General features: G+C 39.6%; 1 protein-coding gene across 1 annotated transcript in view; it reads left to right on the top strand.

The window, feature by feature from the left end:
• Positions 1 to 16,811, top strand: part of FANCM (FA complementation group M) — an 811,954-nt gene that overhangs the window by 543,547 nt on the left and 251,596 nt on the right. The window contains exon 9 of the mRNA XM_053697678.1: positions 3,524 to 3,711. Coding sequence (XP_053553653.1) covers positions 3,524 to 3,711 — 188 coding nt within the window. The remainder of the gene's footprint in view (positions 1 to 3,523; positions 3,712 to 16,811) is intronic.

Raw genomic sequence — 16,811 nt, 5'->3', positions numbered from 1 at the left:
TGCCAGGCTTTGGTTAGAATTAAGCCTGTGTTTAAACCTGTTGCTCCCCCGTGGAGCTTAAACTTGGTTCTTAAAGTTCTTCAAGGAGTTCCGTTGGCACCCCTTCATTCCATTGATATTAAACTTTTATCTTGGAAAGTTCTGTTTTTGATGGCTATTTCCTCGGCTCAGAGAGTCTCTGAGCTATCTGCCTTACAATGTGATTCTCCTTATCTGATTTTTCATGCAGATAAGGTAGTCCTGCGTACCAAACCTGGGTTTTTACCTAAGGTGGTTTCTTACAAGAATATCAATCAAGAGATTGTTGTTCCATCATTGTGTCCTAATCCTTCTTCAAAGAAGGAACGTCTTTTACATAATCTGGACGTAGTCCGTGCCTTGAAGTTTTACTTACAAGCTACTAAAAATTTTCGTCAAACATCTACCCTGTTTGTCTTTACTCTGGACAGAGGAGAGGTCAAAAGGCTTCGGCAACCTCTCTTTCCTTTTGGCTTCGGAGCATAATACGCCTAGCCTATGAGACTGCTGGACAGCAGCCCCCTGAAAGGATTTACATCTCATTCTACTAGAGCTGTGGCTTCCACCTGGGCCTTTAAAAATGAGGCCTCTGTTGAACAGATTTGCAAGGCCGCGACTTGGTCTTCGCTTCACACTTTTTCCAAATTTTCCAAATTTGATACTTTTGCTTCTTCGGAGGCTGTTTTTGGGAGAAAGGTTCTTCAGGCAGTGGTTCCTTCCGCTTAATCCTGCCTTGTCCCTCCCATCATCCATGTACTTTAGCTTTGGTATTGGTATCCCATAAGTAATGGATGATCCGTGGACTGGATACACTTAACAAGAGAAAGCATAATTTATGCTTACCTGATAAATTTATTTCTCTTGTAGTGTATCCAGTCCACGGCCCGCCCTGTCCTTTTAAGGCAGGTCTAAATTTTAATTAAACTACAGTCACCACTGCACCCTATGGTTTCTCCTTTCTCTGTTTGTTTTTGGTCGAATGACTGGATATGACAGTTAGGGGAGGAGCTATATAGCAGCTCTGCTGTGGGTGATCCTCTTGCAACTTCCTGTTGGGAAGGAGAATATCCCATAAGTAATGGATGATCCGTGGACTGGATACACTACAAGAGAAATAAATTTATCAGGTAAGCATAAATTATGTTTTGTCTAAAGCCTCTCTCCTCCCATTGGATCGCAGAAACGATTGATCAGATTTGTAAGGCGGCTACCTGGCCCTCTTTACATACTTTTTCAAAATTTTACAAGAAGCAGCTTTTGGGAGAAAGTTTTGCAGGCTGTGGTGCCCTCAGAATATGGTCAGCCTCTTCCTTTTTGTTCCCTCCCGTTATTCATTAAGTGTCCTCTGGAGCTTAAGTATAGTTTTCCCAACAGTAAGGAATGAAGCTGTGGACTCTCCACTTTTCTTTTAGATAGGGAGAGTCCACGGCCCCCGTCCCATTTTTTCTTGTCTATGGGCGGTCCCTTATTATTTATTTTATTTTCTAGCACCATTTATACCCTAATGTTTCTCCTACTTTTCCTTGTTCCCTCGGCTTAATGACTGGGGTAATGAGGAAGTGGGAGGGATATTTAAGCATTTGGCTGGGGTGTCTTTGCCTCCTCCTTGTGGCCAGGTGTTGTATTTCCCAACAGTAAGGAATGAAGCCGTGGAGTCTCCCTATCCGGAAGGAAAGGAATTTATCTGGTAAGCATAAATTATGTTTTTGTGAGTGTATTTCCCCCTCGTTATATTGGGACAATCTATATATTTTTCTACATAAAAATGTGTATGTTGTCTGAAAGGCCGAAACATTTCCAAATTTATTTACCAAGTTTGATTCATTTTTTGGGCCCGGTAATCTAAAGCTCTCTGGGCTTGCCAGTAAAATGAAGCCCCTGTCCTAATTCTATTAAGGCAGTTTTTACCTTTAAAACAGTGTGTCTTGCAAAAGGGGTGTTCCATGCTTTGAAGTATGTAAAGACCATGCATACAAAACAGGGCTCATAAAAAAATTGTAATTTATAAATCAAATCAAATTAATTAATGCAGTATTAAAATGAAAAAAATGCAGTAATAAATTGTTGCTGAATTTTGCATGAAAATCGTTACAAAATTGTTCTTAAACAATCGTATTTTATGGAAAAATTAAAATTCGTATTGAAATTACACAGGAAAAAACTATGTAATGTTTACAGTAGAAATGTCCTTATTGTTAAATGAGTTTCCCAGCCTCTGCTAGTTGGCTAAACCGTGGCATTCCATTTTGCAGCTGAAATTTCTCTGCCGGGTCTGGTGTATTCTCTAAACATTTGTCCCCCTCACTGTTTTTTCTTCTCAAACTGAAAGGTGGTGCAATTGTATAAAAATGCGCAAAATAAAACATAGAAAAACATGTATATAAATATAGAGGTGTTTGTAAGGTACTGTACGCTGAAAGCAGAGTAATCTGATTTGTATTGACTGTGGTATTTCATTTTTAAAGTGCACTAACCCAGCAAAGATTTGCTATCTAGCAGGTGGCTTATGATCTTAGGAAAGATTGGAGCTTGTTCCTCTTAAGAAGTTGCTGCTTCATGGGCCTGCCTTCACAAAGCCTCAGTATAATAGTTATGTAAAGCAGCCGTATGGTCTTCATTGCATACTTCTAAATTATACCAGTCTAATGTGTTTGCCTTAACTTAAGCAGCATTTGCTAAAAAGTTTTATTTTCCTTTCCCAGTTAGAGGGTAATTTCCTCCATAGCATTCATTAAGTTCAGCTTGAATAAGAACCACTTACCCTGCCTTGTTACAAGTATTTTTCTTCTGTCTATGCCCCTCAGACTCATTTCAGGGGTAATCCCTTATTTTTGTCTCTCTGTCCAAATACATTCCTTAGCTATACATGAAATAACTTAAAGGGACAGTCTAGATCCAATACATAATTTTGATTGCTTATTGTTATATACCAGAGAAGCATTCTGCAACTGGTCCCACATCTATAAGCTTGTAAGAAGTACATGAAACATTTAAATATTCATTGTTTATTAGGAGCCTAAAATTGCCGCCCATCTATTGCACGTATATTTTGGTATGTTAGGTTTCTCCAATCGCTATCAAATCTTAAATACGTTTTCCTACTCACACATGCTGGTTGGTGCATGTGGAATTTGAAATAGCTAACTGAAAAATATTAAACGTGCACTGCTAAACTGTCATACAAGAAAACCGCTAACTGGACAAAAATAAAGCTGTGTGTGCTAACAACCGATCATTATTTAAAAATTTAACGTACTTCTTACAAACTCATAGATGTGGAACCTCTTGCAAGATGCTTGACTGGTATCTAACAATAAGTAATAAAGTATTGGGTCTAGACTGTCCCTTTAAGCAGGAAGGGTAGGGATATTTTAGTAGTGGGATCTACTTCCCTAGACTTTGTATGACATGAATTTACAAGTACAGATCTGGTTGAAGAAACCTTACACATTTTCAAAATTGTATTCCTTTTCTTTTGTTTACAAAAAAATTGTATTTCTTTCAGGTCAGAGTACTTCCGTGCAAACTCCCTTAGACACTCGTATTATGATTTTCTCTTCCTTCCGAGAAAGCGTCCAAGAGATCGCAGAAATGCTTAACCAGCACCAGCCAACCGTGCGAGTGATGACATTTGTGGGGCATTCGTCAACTGGGAAAGGAGTTAAGGGCTTCACACAGAAAGAACAACTAGAGGTACACAGCCAAACTTTCTAGTTGATTAAAGGACCACTAAACACAAATTGTAAACTGCATGATTTTGAAAAACACGGAAGTGAACTGCACTCTCAGACTGAACTAGGTACACATCCTATATATATGCAACATACACAGATCTGGGTGCTCAATAGCGCTTTCAGGTAACTGTTCCATCCCCAAAGTCCCAGGCAGTTAACCAAGGCCCAAAGGGAAAATTACAAAACAAATTAATACAACACACAGAGAAAGTCCAGCACTGACTTGCAAGCACTCAGCTAAGATTAAAAGCAAAACTGGAAGAGCTAGTTACCGCATCTGGCCAAATGGGACACGCCCAGGTACCACGTCAAGGTCTCTCCCAAAACTTGGGTCCCTAATACAACCATACAATGCAAGCTCTCAATCAAACAAACTGGGAACAAGTCAAGGTTTCACAGACTTATGTTAACACCCCAGACATATACAAAACACGGAAGGGGACTGCACTCTGTGACTGTACTGGGTACACATCCTATGACCCTGCAACATGCACAGCCCTGGTTAGCTGTATCATCCCCAAAGTCACATCTAGTTAATCCCAGACAAGTCTGGGTGCAAGGCCCAAAGGGAAAATTACAAAACAAATTAATACAACCGCGGTAAGTAACTCTTCCAGTTTTGCTTTTATTCTTAGCTGAGAGCTTGCAAGTGAGTGCTAGACTTTCTCTGTGTGTTGTATTAATTTGTTTTGTAATTTTCCCTATGGGCCTCACACCCAGACTTGTCTGGGGTTAACTGCCTTGGGCTCTGGGGACAGCACAGTCTTCCTGTGAGTGCTATTGAGCACCCAGGGCTGTGCATGTAACAGGGTCATAGGATGTGTACCCAGTACTGTCACAGAGTGCAGTCCCCTTCCGTGTTTTGTAAATTGCAAACCATGATGCACATTACGCATAGAAACATAGATATTGACAGCAGATAAGAACCATAGGCCCAGCAAGTCTGCCTGAAATTACCTAAAAGTATAAACTTATCTAGTTCATAGTATAGCCTTATGCTTGTCCCAGGCACACAGTGTTTGTCGCTACTACCTCTTGAGGAAGTTTATTCCATAAATCAATCACTCTTTCTGTAAAGAAGTGCTTCCTCAAATGACTCCTGAATCTATGACCCTTCAGCTTGAGATCATGACCCCTTGTTCTTGAATTTTCCATTTTATGTCAAATACCCACAGCCTCAGTTTTACTAAGCCCATATCACCTCTTTCCCTTATCTCATCTAAGCTATACATATTTAGGTCATTGAGCCTATCCTGGTAAGTTTTCTTTTTCTCTTGTAAGGTGTATCCAGTCCACGGGTTCAGCCATTACTTGTGGGATATTCTCCTTCCCAACAGGAAGTTGCAAGAGGACACCCACAGCAGAGCTGTCTATATAGCTCCTCCCCTAACTGCCACTCCCAGTCATTCTCTTGCAACTCTCGACAAGAAAGGAAGTATCAAGAGATATGTGGTGACTTAGTATAGTTTTACCTTCAATCAAAAGTTTGTTATTTTTAAACGGTACCGGCGTTGTACTGTTTTACTCTCAGGCAGAAATTAGAAGAAGAATTCTGCCTGGAGGTTTGATGATCTTAGCGGTTTGTAACTAAGGTCCATTGCTGTTCTCACACATAACTGAAGAATATGGGAAAACTTCAGTTGAGGGAACGGTCTGCAGATTACCTTCTTTGAGGTATGTTCAGTATTTTTATTTCTAGAGAGATGAATAAGTTCTAGTAAATGCTGACAGAGCCTTGTGTATTTGAGGTAAGCCTGATGCAGTGATTTAACAGCGACTGGGATCATGCTTACAAAACAGGGTAATACTCTTATTACTTAGTGACAGTTAAACGTTTACATGAATTCAAAAATAGGACGTTTTTTCTCTGAGGGAGATAACTCTTTATTTGGGGCCTAGTTTCCACATGGCTAGTCAGATACTCCTAGGAGTATTTTCTTAAGACCCTTCTAACATCCAGTACATGGTGGGAGGGGCCTATTTTAGCACTCTAACTGCAGTTTTAATTCAGACTGAGACATCCAGCTTTCCTAGAGGTTTCCTCTGGCATCTGAGGACCATTTCAAAGGGGTTATTTCTGCACAAAATCGTATTTGAAGGCAGGTAGGAGCCTCAGCAGAGCTGTGGCAAGGTGCTCAATTGACTTTTAACGTTTTTTAACGTTTTTCAATCCGGTTTGGGGCCTAAGGGGTTAATAATCCATTTGCAAGTGGGTGCAATGTTGCTTTAGTCCCTTACACACACTGTAAAAATTTCAAAGACTTATCTGATCTTCCATGCAGATAAGGTAGTTTTGCGTACCAAACCTGGGTTTCTTCCTAAGGTGGTATCTAATAAAAATATCAATCAGGAGATTGTTATTCCGTCACTGTGTCCTAATCCTTCTTCAAAGAAGGAACGTCTATTACACAATCTTGACGTGGTTCGTGCTTTAAAGTTTTATTTACAAGCTACTAAGGATTTTCGTCAAACATCTGCATTGTTTGTTGTCTATTCTGGACAGAGGAGAGGCCAAAAGGCTTCGGCATCTTCTCTTTCTTTTTGGCTGAGAAGCATAATCCGTTTAGCTTATGAGACTGCTGGCCAGCAGCCTCCTGAAAGAATTACAGCTCATTCCACTAGAGCGGTAGCTTCCACATGGGCTTTTAAAAATGAGGCCTCTGTTGAACAGATTTGTAAGGCCGCGACTTGGTCTTCGCTTCATACTTTTTCTAAATTCTACAAATTTGATACTTTTGCTTCCTCGGAGGCTATTTTTGGGAGAAAGGTCTTGCAGGCAGTGGTGCCTTCCGTTTAAGTTCCTGCCTTGTCCCTCCCTTCATCCGTGTCCTAAAGCTTTGGTATTGGTATCCCACAAGTAATGGATGAACCCGTGGACTGGATACACCTTACAAGAGAAAACAAAATTTATGCTTACCTGATAAATTTCTTTCTCTTGTGGTTTATCCAGTCCACGGCCCGCCCTGTCACTTTAAGGCAGGTGTTTTTTATTTTTAAACTACAGTCACCACTGCACCCTATAGTTTTTCCTTTTTCTTGCTTGTCTTCGGTCGAATGACTGGGAGTGGCAGTTAGGGGAGGAGCTATATAGACAGCTCTGCTGTGGGTGTCCTCTTGCAACTTCCTGTTGGGAAGGAGAATATCCCACAAGTAATGGATGAACCCGTAGACTGGATACACCACAAGAGAAAGAAATTTATCAGGTAAGCATAAATTTTGTTTTTAGACCATGTACCATTTTGGTAGCCCTCCTTTGCACAGATTCAAGTTTGTTAATATCCTTCTGAAGTTATGGCCTCCAGAACTGCACACAATTCTCAAGATGAGGCCTAACTAATGATCTATAAAGTGGCATAAGAACCTTACTATTTCTGCTGCAAATTCCTCTACTATTTTACATTCCTATGTTCTTCACATAGAAAATAATGTACTTTTTATTATTAAATATATATTTCTATATATATCTGATACTGTTCATGTAAAATAATATCTATACCTATATGTCTATAGGAATAAATATACAAGTATTGGTATGTATAGATATATATAGAAATAGGTGTTTAAGATAAAAAGGACATTATCCTGTAAGTGAATAACATTGGAATGTGAAATATGCACAGTACATATACAATAAAACACATAAAGACATAGATACATTATCAGAGTGAAAACACTCCCTAGTTTAGCTCAACAGTTATATAGCTATAACAGATAAAACTCCATCTGGTCATCTTGACTTTTACCTCGGACTGACCAGCGAGGACCTGGGTATTAAGTTCTGTCCTGTGCTAATTCTGAAATTAGCAGAGATCGATTACTAACTTGTGTTTTCTGGGGGGAGGGGGTAAGCGACTGATCAATACTACCCCGGTTTACCGGACTTGGTCCCTCAATCTTCTCAGCTTCCTAACTCTTCCGGATAGATGGAGACCCGGGGACAGTCTTATTCGCTACTTCTGAAATGCCACCATCACCTTCGTGGCCTACTCACAATCCTCACCGCAAGACTCACTGTAAAAGGCAGATTGTGGCCTGACCACTCCCAAGTCAAACCCAAATTGAGCAGTGAGTGCCCATACCAAAAGCTGCAAATATATATACTCTCATTTGCATTATTTGCCTACACACAGCATTATAAACTCACGGGCCTGCGCTTAATACTAACAGTCAGCCAGCTAATAATCATTGGTCTCTAAATTAAACAAGGTCAGCTAACTGTACTCACACATATTCTCCTTTTATTATATCTCAGAACTCCAGCATAAAGTCTAATAGGGGCCCCCAATACAAGCAATTTAAGCTCCTCATTCAGGCCTAGTGCACTGTGCATCACTGAAACTGGGTCCATCTTTTATAGCCTTATTACACTCTATACAGTTTTAGCCTACAAACAGAGAGTGCTTTCCCATATTTGGTAAACTAGATACCCTAGAAGTTCCTCCTCTACCCTTCCCCCTTTACTTGCTCCTATTGGGTATAATTTCTCATTCCCTTTTTCTTTTCTTGTCTTGTATGGATATATCCCACTGAGGAGGGCCCTAGACAACTTAACTGCTCCTGCTCCAGAAGTCCACTTTTATGTTCCTTAGCTTGAGTCGCATTCTTATAATTTAATATTTCTTTCATGTAATTAGCAAGAGTCCATGAGCTAGTGACGTATAGGGGATATACATTACTACCAGGAGGGGCAAAGTTTCCCAAACCTCAAAATGCCTACAAATACACCCCTCACCACACCCACAAATCAGTTTTACAAACTTTCCTCCCGTGGAGGTGGTGAAGTAAGTTTGTGCTAGATTCTACGTTGATATGCGCTCTGCAGCAGGTTGGAGCCCGGTTTTCCTCTCAGCGTACAGTGAATGTCAGAGGGATGTGAAGAGAATATTGCCTATTTGAATTCAATGATCTCCTTCTACGGGGTCTATTTCATAGGTTCTCTGTTATCGGTCGTAGAGATTCATCTCTTCCCTCCCTTTTCAGATCGACGATATACTCTTATATATACCATTACCTCTACTGATTTTCGTTTCAGTACTGGTTTGGCTTTCTACTACTTGTAGATGAGTGTCCTGGGGTAAGTAAGTCTTATTTTTGTGACACTCTAAGCTATGGTTGGGCACTTTTATATAAAGTTCTAAATATTTGTGTTTAAACATTTATTTGCCTTGATTCAGGATGTTCAATATTCCTTATTTCAGACAGTCAGTTTCATTATTTGGGATAATGCATTTGAATAATCAATTTCTTTCTTACCTTAAAATTTGACTTTTTTCCCTGTGGGCTGTTAGGCTCGCGGGGGCTGAAAATGCTTCATTTTATTGCGTCATTCTTGGCGCAGACTTTTTTGGCGCAAAAAAATTTCTTTGTTATTTCCGGCGTCATACTTGTCACCGGAAGTTGCGTCATTTTTGACGTTTTTGCGCCAAAAGTGTCGGCGTTACCGGATGTGGCATCATTTTTGGCGCTAAAAGCATTTAGGCGCCAAATAATGTGGGCGTCTTTTTGGGCGCTAAAAAATATGGGCGTCATTATTGTCTCCACATTATTTAAGTCTCATTGTTTATTTGCTTCTGGTTGCTAGAAGCTTGTTCACTGGCATTTTTTCCCATTCTTGAAACTGTCATTTAAGGAATTTGATCAATTTTGCTTTATATGTTGTTTTTTCTATTACATATTGCAAGATGTCTCAGATTGACCCTGAATCAGAAGATACTTCTGGAAAATCGCTGCCTGATGCTGGATCTACCAAAGTTAAGTGTATTTGCTGTAAACTTGTGGTATCTGTTCCTCCAGCTGTTGTTTGTAATGAATGTCATGACAAACTTGTTAATGCAGATAATATTTCCTTTAGTAATGTTACATTACCTGTTGCTGTTCCATCAACATCTAATACTCAGAGTGTTCCTGTTAACATAAGAGATTTTGTTTCTAAATCCATTAAGAAGGATATGTCTGTTATTCCTCCTTCTAGTAAACGTAAAAGGTCTTTTAAAACTTCTCATTTTTCAGATGAATTTTTAAATGAACATCATCATTCTGATTCTGATAATGATTCCTCTGGTTCAGAGGATTCTGTTTCAGAGGTTGATGCTGATAAATCTTCATATTTATTCAAAATGGAATTTATTCGTTCTTTACTTAAAGAAGTCTTAATTGCATTAGAAATAGAGGAATCTGGTCCTCTTGATACTAAATCTAAACATTTAAATAAGGTTTTTAAATCTCCTGTAATTATTCCAGAAGTTTTTCCTGTCCCTGATGCTTTTTCTGAAGTAATTTCCAGGGAATGGAATAATTTGGGTAATTCATTTACTCCTTCTAAACGTTTTAAGCAATTATATCCTGTGCCATCTGACAGATTAGAGTTTTGGGACCAAATCCTTAAGGTTGATGGGGGCTATCTCTACTCTTGCTAAACGTACTACTATTCCTACGGCAGATAGTTCTTCCTTTAAGGATCCTTTAGATAGGAAAATTGAATCCTTTCTAAGAAAAGCTTACTTATGTTCAGGTAATCTTCTTAGACCTGCTATATCTTTAGCGGATGTTGCTGCAGCTTCAACTTTTAGGTTAGAAGCTTTAGCGCAACAAGTAACAGATCATAATTCTCATAGCATTGTTAATCTTCTTCAACATGCTAATAATTTTATTTGTGATGCCATCTTTGATATCATTAGGGTTGATGTCAGGTATATGTCTCTAGCTATTTTAGCTAGAAGAGCTTTATGGCTTAAAACTTGGAATGCTGATATGTCTTCTAAGTCAACTTTGCTTTCCCTTTCTTTCCAGGGTAATAAATTATTTGGTTCACAGTTGGATTCTATTATTTCAACTGTTACTGGGGGGAAAGGAACTTTTTTACCACAGGATAAAAAATCTTAAGGTAAATTTAGGTCTACTAATCGTTTTCGTTCCTTTCGTCACAATAAGGAACAAAAGCCTGATCCTTCCCCTACAGGAGCGGTATCAGTTTGGAAACCATCTCCAGTCTGGAATAAATCCAAGCCTTTTAGAAAGCCAAAGCCAGCTCCCAAGTCAACATGAAGGTGCGGCCCTCATTCCAGCCCAGCTGGTAGGGGGCAGATTACGATTTTTCAAAGAAATTTGGATCAATTCGATTCACAATCTTTGGATTCAGAACATTGTTTCACAAGGGTACAGAATAGGCTTCAAGATAAGGCCTCCTGCAAGAAGATTTTTTCTTTCCCGTGTCCCAGTAAATCCAGTGAAAGCTCAAGCATTTCTGAAATGTGTTTCAGATCTAGAGTTGGCTGGAGTAATTATGCCAGTTCCAGTTCTGGAACAGGGGCGGGGGTTTTACTCAAATCTCTTCATTGTACCAAAGAAGGAGAATTCCTTCAGACCAGTTCTGGATTTAAAAATATTGAATCATTATGTAAGGATACCAACATTCAAAATGGTAACTATAAGGACTATTCTGCCTTTTGTTCAGCAAGGGCATTATATGTCTACAATCGATTTACAGGATGCATATCTGCATATTCCGATTCATCCAGATCACTATCAGTTTCTGAGGTTCTCTTTCCTAGACAAGCATTACCAGCTTGTGGCTCTGCCGTTTGGCCTAGCAACAGCTCCAAGGATTTTTACAAAGGTTCTCGGTGCCCTTCTGTCTGTAATCAGAGAACAGGGTATTGTGGTATTTCCTTATTTGGACGATATCTTGGTACTTGCTCAGTCTTCACATTTAGCAGAATCTCATACGAATCGACTTGTATTGTTTCTTCGAGAACATGGTTGGAGGATCAATTTACCAAAAAGTTCATTGATTCCTCAGACAAGGGTAACCTTTTTAGGTTTCCAGATAGATTCAGTGTCCATGACTCTGTCTCTGACAGACAAGAGACGTCTAAAATTGGTTTCAGCTTGTCGAAACCTTCAGTCTCAATCATTCCCTTCGGTAGCCTTATGCATGGAAATTCTAGGTCTTATGACTGCTGCATCGGACGCGATCCCCTTTGCTCGTTTTCACATGCGACCTCTTCAGCTCTGTATGCTGAACCAGTGGTGCAGGGATTATACAAAGATATCTCAATTAATATCTTTAAAACCGATTGTACGACACTCTCTGACGTGGTGGACAGACCACCATCGTTTAGTTCAGGGGGCTTCTTTTGTTCTTCCGACCTGGACTGTGATTTCAACAGATGCAAGTCTGACAGGTTGGGGAGCTGTTTGGGGGTCTCTGACAGCACAAGGGGTTTGGGAATCTCAGGAGGGGAGATTACCAATCAACATTTTGGAACTCCGTGCAATTTTCAGAGCTCTTCAGTCATGGCCTCTTCTAAAGAGAGAATCGTTCATTTGTTTTCTGACGGACAATGTCACAACCGTGGCATATGTCAATCATCAAGGAGGGACTCACAGTCCTCTGGCTATGAAAGAAGTATCTTGAATACTGGTATGGGCGGAATCCAGCTCCTGTCTAATTTCTGCGGTTCATATCCCAGGTATAGACAATTAGGAAGCGGATTATCTCAGTCGCCAAACGTTACATCCGGGCGAATGGTCTCTTCACCCAGAGGTATTTCTTCAGATTGTTCAAATGTGGGGACTTCCAGAAATAGATCTGATGGCTTCTCATCTAAACAAGAAGCTTCCCAGGTATTTGTCCAGATCCAGGGATCCTCAGGCGGAGGCAGTGGATGCATTGTCACTTCCTTGGAAGTATCATCCTGCCTATATCTTTCCGCCTCTAGTTCTTCTTCCAAGAGTAATTTCCAGGATTCTAAAGGAGTGCTCATTTGTTCTGCTGGTGGCTCCAGCATGGCCTCACAGGTTTTGGTATGCGGATCTTGTCCGGCTGGCCACTTGCCAACCGTGGACTCTTCCGTTAAGACCAGACCTTCTATCGCAAGGTCCTTTTTTCCATCAGGATCTCAAATCCTTAAATTTGAAGGTATGGAGATTGAACGCTTGATTGTCAGTCATAGAGGTTTCTCTGACTCTGTGATTAATACTATGTTACAGGCTCGTAAATCTGTATCTAGGAAGATATATTATCGAGTCTGGAAGATTTACATTTCTTGGTGTTTTTCTCATCATTTTTCTTGGCATTCTTTTAGAATTCCTAGAATTTTACAGTTTCTTCAGGATGGTTTGGATAAAGGTTTGTCTGCAAGTTCCTTGAAAGGACAAATCTCTGCTCTTTCTGTGCTTTTTCATAGAAAGATTGCTAGTCTTCCTGATATTCATTGTTTTGTACAAGCTTTGGTTCGTATAAAACCTGTTATTAAGTCAATTTCTCCTCCTTGGAGTTTGAATTTGGTTCTGGGGCCTCTTCAAGCTCCTCCGTTTGAACCTATGCATTCGCTGGACATTAAATTACTTTCTTGGAAAGTTTTGTTTCTTTTGGCCATCTCTTCTGCTAGAAGAGTTTCTGAATTATCTGCTCTTTCTTGTGAGTCTCCTTTTCTGATTTTTCATCAGGATAAGGCGGTGTTGCGATCTTCTTTTAAATTTTTACCTAAGGTTGTGAATTCTAACAACATTAGTAGAGAAATTGTGGTTCCTTCATTGTGTCCTAATCCTAAGAATTCTAAGGAAAGATCGTTGCATTCTTTGGATGTAGTTAGAGCTTTGAAATATTATGTTGAAGCTACTAAAAATTTCCGAAAGACTTCTAGTCTATTTGTTATCTTTTCCGGTTCTAGGAAAGGTCAGAAGGCCTCTGCCATTTCTTTGGCGTCTTGGTTAAAGTCTTTGATTCATCATGCTTATGTCGAGTCGGGTAAAACTCCGCCTCAAAGGATTACAGCTCATTCTACTAGGTCAGTTTCTACTTCCTGGGCGTTTAGGAATGAAGCTTCGGTTGATCAGATTTGCAAAGCAGCAACTTGGTCTTCTTTGCATACTTTTACTAAATTCTACCATTTTGATGTGTTTTCTTCTTCTGAAGCAGTTTTTGGTAGAAAAGTACTTCAGGCAGCTGTTTCAGTTTGATTCTTCTGCTTATAATATCAGTTTTTTTCATTATAAGATTTAAACTTTGTTTTGGGTGTGGATTATTTTCAGCGGAATTGGCTGTCTTTATTTTATCCCTCCCTCTCTAGTGACTCTTGCGTGGAAGATCCACATCTTGGGTATTCATTATCCCATACGTCACTAGCTCATGGACTCTTGCTAATTACATGAAAGAAAACATAATTTATGTAAGAACTTACCTGATAAATTAATTTCTTTCATATTAGCAAGAGTCCATGAGACCCACCCTTTTTTGTGGTGGTTATGATTTTTTTGTATAAAGCACAATTATTCCAATTCCTTATTTTTTATGCTTTCGCACTTTTTTCTTATCACCCCACTTCTTGGCTATGTGTTAACCTGTTTTTTGGGTGTGGTGAGGGGTGTATTTGTAGGCATTTTGAGGTTTGGGAAACTTTGCCCCTCCTGGTAGGAATGTATATCCCCTATACGTCACTAGCTCATGGACTCTTGCTAATATGAAAGAAATGAATTTATCAGGTAAGTTATTACATAAATTATGTTTTATTTGTCTATGTAACTCCAAAATGTTTGGAAACCCAATTGTCAGCAAATTAATTAGAACGTGTGTGGCATTTAACCCCCTATTCACTAACAAGAACCATTTTCCTTAGTTTGAAAAATCAAGCAACATTAACGTTGTACCCCACTCTATTACCTAACTTCCCCTAATACGAAACACTGATATAGCTCATACGTACAGTGATAGACCACTTTCAACATTTACAACCTACATCTTAGAGAGGGTTAGACGAAGAACTTTCTGAACCTTCAAGCTCCTCGAATCCAACACTTCAACATCCATCTCTTTTTAAGAACATAGGATCCCTAGTAACCTCTAGGGAAGGTGGTAAAAGGTGACCAAACCTTAACCTTCAAAAACAAACCTAAGTGTGTAATTGAGGTAGTGCCTAATGCCTATAATAACGTTTACAAAAATATTAGAGAGGGAGCAACAGAAGCATTGGTGGGCACACTTGAAAGGTGATTACCATATACACATAAAGAGGAGTGCGGTATGAGAATATGAATACAAATAAAACATAACGTTTAATAGTAGAATATTGAAATAAAAATAAAGATGTGGACCATGCCACCAATAAAAATAGTGTGTGTTTAATCGATTATATTAAGAACAACGTAGAATGAGCACTGCTACCTCTCCCAGGAGGTCAGGAAAGACCTGACAATCTATATAATTAAAGTAGAGTAAGTACTCCTATAATAACCTGATCTAATACCAATGTAACGGTATCCTGATGTCCCAACGGCTATATAAGTAATTGGGTGTAAATCCCCTTACCGCCTTACATACAATTAGTCAACCGCAAGCCTAGGATTCACCTAAGGGGATTACGGTTACCGATTGTAAAGAACAGGTTAAAGAGTGATTAAATGCCAATTAAGGCCAACAAGAACTAACCAACCTACTTTAAAAAAAAAAAAGCTATTGAAGGAGAGAAGCAGTGCGAACGCCTGATGCTCGTTTCGTATCTGCTTTATCTTGATAAAGCAGATGTGAAACGCGCGTCAGGCATTCACACTGCTTCTTTCCATCAATAGTTTTTTTTTTTAAAGTAGTTTGGCTTGCGATTGACTTGTATGTAAGGCGGTAAGGGGATTGACACCATTTTACTTATATAGCAGTTGGGACATGAGGATACTGTTACATTGGTATTACATCAGGTTATTATAGGAGTACTTACTCTACTTTAATCATATAGATTTTCAGGTCTTTCCTGACGACCTGGGAGAGGTAGCAGTTGCTCATTCTACGTTGTTCTTAATATAATCGATTAAACACACACACTTTTTATTGGTTGCATGGTCCACATCTTTATTTTTACTTTAATATACTACTATTAAACGTTATGTTTTATTTGTATTCATATTCTCATACCGCACTCCACTTTATGTGTATATGGTAACCACCTTTCAAGTGTGCCCACCAATGCTTCTGTTCTTCCCTCTCTAAAATTTTTGTAAACATCTCTTACCAATATCTTGAATTGCGAGAGAATTAGTGACTCCTTCAACAATCTCATAGATAACATTAAGGTTTTACTAGCTACCCATCATGATTCTCTAACTATGGCCTAGATTTAGAGTTGGGCGGTAGCCGTGAAAACCAGCGTTAGAGGCTCCTAACACTGGTTTTATACTACCTCCGGTATTTGGAGTCATTAAAAAAGGGGTCTAACGCTCACTTTTCAGCCGCGACTTTTCCATACCGCAGATCCCCTTACGTAAATTGCGTATCCTATCTTTTCAATGGGATTTTTCTAACTCCGGTATTTAGAGTCGTGTCTGAAGTGAGCGTTAGAAATCTAACGACAAAACTCCAGCCGCAGAAAAAAGTCAGTAGTTAAGAGCTTTCTGGGCTAACGCCGGTTCATAAAGCTCTTAACTACTGTACTCTATAGTACACTAACACCCATAAACTACCTATGTACCCCTAAACCGAGGTCCCCCCACATCGCCGCCACTCAATTAATTTTTTTTAACCCCTAATCTGCCGACCGCCACCTACGTTATACTTATGTACCCCTAATCTGCTGCCCCTAACACCGCCGACCCCTATATTATATTTATTAACCCCTAACCTGCCCCCCACAACGTCGCAGCTAGCTACCTACAATAATTAACCCCTAATCTGCCGACCGCAAAGCGCCGCCACCTACGTTATACTTATGTACCCCTAATCTGCTGCCCCTAACACCGCCGACCCCTATTTCTCTTGTTAGGTGTATCCAGTCCACGGATCATCCATTACTTGTGGGATATTCTCCTTCCCAACAGGAAGTTGCAAGAGGATCACCCACAGCAGAACTGCTATATAGCTCCTCCCCTAACTGACATATCCAATCATTCTCTTGCAAGCTCTCAACATAGCTGGAGGTAGTAAGAGGAAAGTGGTAAAATATAGTTAGTTTTTTCTTCAATCAAAAGTTTATTGTTTTTGAATGGTACCGGAGTGTACTATTTTATCTCAGGCAGCATTTAGAAGAAGAATCTGCCTGCGTTTTTCTATGATCTTAGCAGAAGTAACTAAGA

This window comes from Bombina bombina, chromosome 1, assembly GCF_027579735.1.
Source record: "Bombina bombina isolate aBomBom1 chromosome 1, aBomBom1.pri, whole genome shotgun sequence".
Lineage (NCBI taxonomy): Eukaryota > Metazoa > Chordata > Amphibia > Anura > Bombinatoridae > Bombina > Bombina bombina.
The sequence above is the reverse complement of the archived record's forward strand: the minus strand, read 5'-3'. Positions and strand labels throughout refer to the sequence as shown.